This window comes from Bison bison, unplaced genomic scaffold (genome assembly GCF_000754665.1).
Source record: "Bison bison bison isolate TAMUID 2011002044 unplaced genomic scaffold, Bison_UMD1.0 scf7180017863662, whole genome shotgun sequence".
Taxonomy (NCBI): Eukaryota; Metazoa; Chordata; class Mammalia; order Artiodactyla; family Bovidae; genus Bison; species Bison bison.
Genome location: NW_011494234.1, coordinates 4,347 through 7,713, shown reverse-complemented (window position 1 = coordinate 7,713; position 3,367 = coordinate 4,347). Strand labels below are relative to the sequence as shown.

At 37.5% G+C, this 3,367-nt stretch overlaps 1 protein-coding gene across 1 annotated transcript; it reads left to right on the top strand.

Annotated features, from left to right (window-relative positions):
* Nucleotides 1-1,168: 1,168 nt before the first annotated feature.
* On the top strand, nt 1,169-3,365 carry LOC104983903 (zinc finger protein 665-like; the record flags this gene model as incomplete). Its single annotated transcript, XM_010833430.1, has 1 exon — nt 1,169-3,365. A coding segment is annotated over exon 1 (2,197 nt), but the record flags the coding sequence as incomplete, so codon positions are not given.
* Nucleotides 3,366-3,367: the final 2 nt, after the last annotated feature.

The window sequence follows — 3,367 nt, the reverse complement described above, 5'->3', positions numbered from 1 at the left end:
CCTCTGAGCCACAAGGGAAGCCCCAAAGCTTGTTCCTTTACATATATCTTGAAGCCAATGAACTGGGTGAGTTTAGATTACTGTGTAGATAGGGAGTTGATGTATTGAATGATTATTGTGTAAGTAGAGAATTTTTCACTTACAATATAACTGACATGAACCACTTGTTAATGTCATAAAATGCCTATATGTCTATCTACTGATAGATTTCTAAGAGGTATTTGGAAAAGTGTTTATTTTTTTATTTTTTAAATTATTTTAGGGAATTCCCTGACAGTCCAGTGGATAGAATTCAGTAGTTTCACTGCAGCTAGCCTGGATTTAATCCATGGTCAGGGAACCAAGTTCTCAGAAGCCACATGGTCCACAAAAAAAAAAAAAGCAAAAAAAAATATGTATAGTTTACAGAATTCTTTATTTTCTCAATGCAGTATTTTTTGAACAGTTACTAACTGCCATTTATTTTTTACATTATTCATTAGAATGCTTCTTTTGCATTGTTTACCATTCCAATGTGTTGCCTGATTGATGCTTGTTTGCTCAGTTGCTCAGTCCTGTCTGACTCTTTGTGATCTCATGGACTGTTGGCCACCAAGCTTTCCTATCCATGGAATTTTTTTAAGGCAAGAATAGTGCACTCGGTTGGGATTTCCTGCTCCAGGGGATCTTTCCAACCCAGGCATTGTATCCCCCTGTGCCGTGTCTTCTGCATTGGCAGGCAGCTTGTTTACCAGTGAGTCACCTCTCTAGTCCTGTATGTTCTTTACCATTTAAATATGTATAAATATGCATAAAATGTGTACAATATACCATTAGTTTCTCCTCAATTATGAGACAGCAGTGTGTTTAGTACAAAGTAGGATGAGTTTTGAGGTCATGATGGGACAATGTGTTTTCTTTGAGAACTGACATGAGTTTGCATAAATGAATGTTTTCTGATTGTGTTTGAAACTACACTACCCTAAAATTAATTTGAATTACATATGATCATTCTTTTTTAAAGAATTCTATTCCTTTAGTTTTCTATAGTTTTGAGATCATCTTTGCAAAGATTCATAATTCTGTTAGGATGAATATGGCTTTTGGTATGAAAGTCATGTGTTTGACAAATAATTTATTTATGAATTGTAACTAATAGAATACCTGTGGTTCTTTATGTCTTGTAGATATGTCTCAGATAGATATGATCAAGAAATTACAGGCAAAAGCAGACAGTGGTAAAGGGGAAATTTTTCAAAGAGTGATGTTTGAAAGAGCTGAAAGCCTTGAAAGCAAAGATTTTCACCTCAGGAAGATGCAGGAAAATATAGATGACTTTGACTGTCTGCGGACAGATGATGAAAGAAATGACAAAGGATTGTCTACATCCCATAACAAAAACCTCACTGATGGAAGAGATCATCATAGTAGAAGTGATGCAGAAAATGGAACTTTTGAAAGGCACGGATCAAGCTTTCAGGATGAATCGCAGATGATGCAATCTGAAGGGATAATTTTTGAACGTAGTCAAGTTGTGACAGACGTCAGTGCCTCAGGTTTATCATCTCAGAGAACTCTTAATGTCTGCAAAGGCTTTTCTCATAAAGATGAGAATGCTGTTATGCATCCTTCAGAACTGTTACCAGACCATGAAACACAAAATAAAAGACCATACAAATGTAATGAGTGTGACATAACCTTTCTTCAGGACTCAGAACTCACTAGACATCAAAGAATCCATACAGAAGGAAAACCATACAAATGTGATGTGTGTGGCAAGGCTTTTAATCAAACTAGAAAACTTGCGATTCATTGGAGAATTCATACTGGAGAGAAACCACATAAATGTGATGTGTGTGGCAAGGTCTTTAAGCAAGCTGCAAAATTTTTAATTCATTGGAGATATCATATGAGAGAGAAACCATATAAATGTGATGTATGTGGCAAGGCCTTTAGTCAAACTGCAAACCTGGCAGTTCATCAAAGAATTCATACTGGAGAGAAGCCATACAAATGCAATGTATGTGGCAAGGCGTTTAGTCATAGTGCAAACCTTACTGTTCATCGGAGACTCCATACTGGAGAGAAACCATATAAATGTGATGTATGTGGCAAGGCCTTTAATCAGACTGCGAAACTTAGACTTCATCAGAGAATTCATACTGGAGAGAAACCATATAAATGTGATGTATGTGGCAAGGCCTTTAGTCAAACTGCAAACCTGGCAGTTCATCAAAGAATTCATACTGGAGAGAAGCCATACAAATGCAATGTATGTGGCAAGGCCTTTAGTCATAGTGCAAACCTTGCTGTTCATCAGAGAGTTCATACTGGAGAGAAACCATATAAATGTGATGTATGTGGCAAGGCGTTTAATCAGACTGCAAAACTTGGACTTCATCAGAAAATTCATACTGGAGAGAAATCTTATAAATGTGATGTGTGTGGCAAGGCATTCAGTCGTACTGGAAACCTTGCTGTTCATCGGAGAGTTCATACTGGAGAGAAACCATATAAATGTGATATATGTGGCAAGGCTTTCAGAGTAACCTCACACCTTGCTGATCATCGGAGAGTTCATACTGGAGAGAAACCATATAAATGCAATGTATGTGACAAGGCATTTAGTCGTGCTGCAAACCTTACTGTTCATTGGAGAATTCATACTGGAGAGAAGCCATATAAATGTGATGTATGTGCCAAGGCCTTTAATCACACTACAAGACTTCAACTTCATCAGAGAATTCATACTGGAGAGAAACCATACAAATGCAATGTATGTGAGAGGGCGTTTAGTCACACTTCAAGCCTCAGTGTTCATCGGAGACTTCATACTGGAGTGAAACCATATAAATGTGATATATGTGGCAGAGCCTTTAGTCAAACTGCAAGCCTTGCTCTTCATCGGAGTATTCATACTGGAGAGAAACCATATAAATGTGATGTATGTGGCAAGGCCTTTAATCAGACTGCAAAACTTAGACTTCATCAGAGAATTCATACTGGAGAGAAACCATATAAATGTTGTGTATGTGGCAAGGCCTTTAGTCACACTACAGGACTTGAACTTCATCAGAGAATTCATACTGGAGAGAAGCCATACAAATGCAATGTATGTGACAAGGCATTTAGTCATAGTTCAAACCTTACTGTTCATCGGAGACTTCATGCTGGAGAGAAACCATATAAATGTGATATATGTGGCAAGGGTTTCAGTGTAAGTTCAAGCCTTGCTTTTCATCAGAGAGTTCATACTGGAGAGAAACCGTATAAATGTGATACATGTGGCAAGGCTTTTAATCAGACTGCAAAACTTGGACTTCATCAGAAAATTCATACTGGAGAGAAATCTTATAAATGTGATGTGTGTGGCAAGGCATTTAGTCGT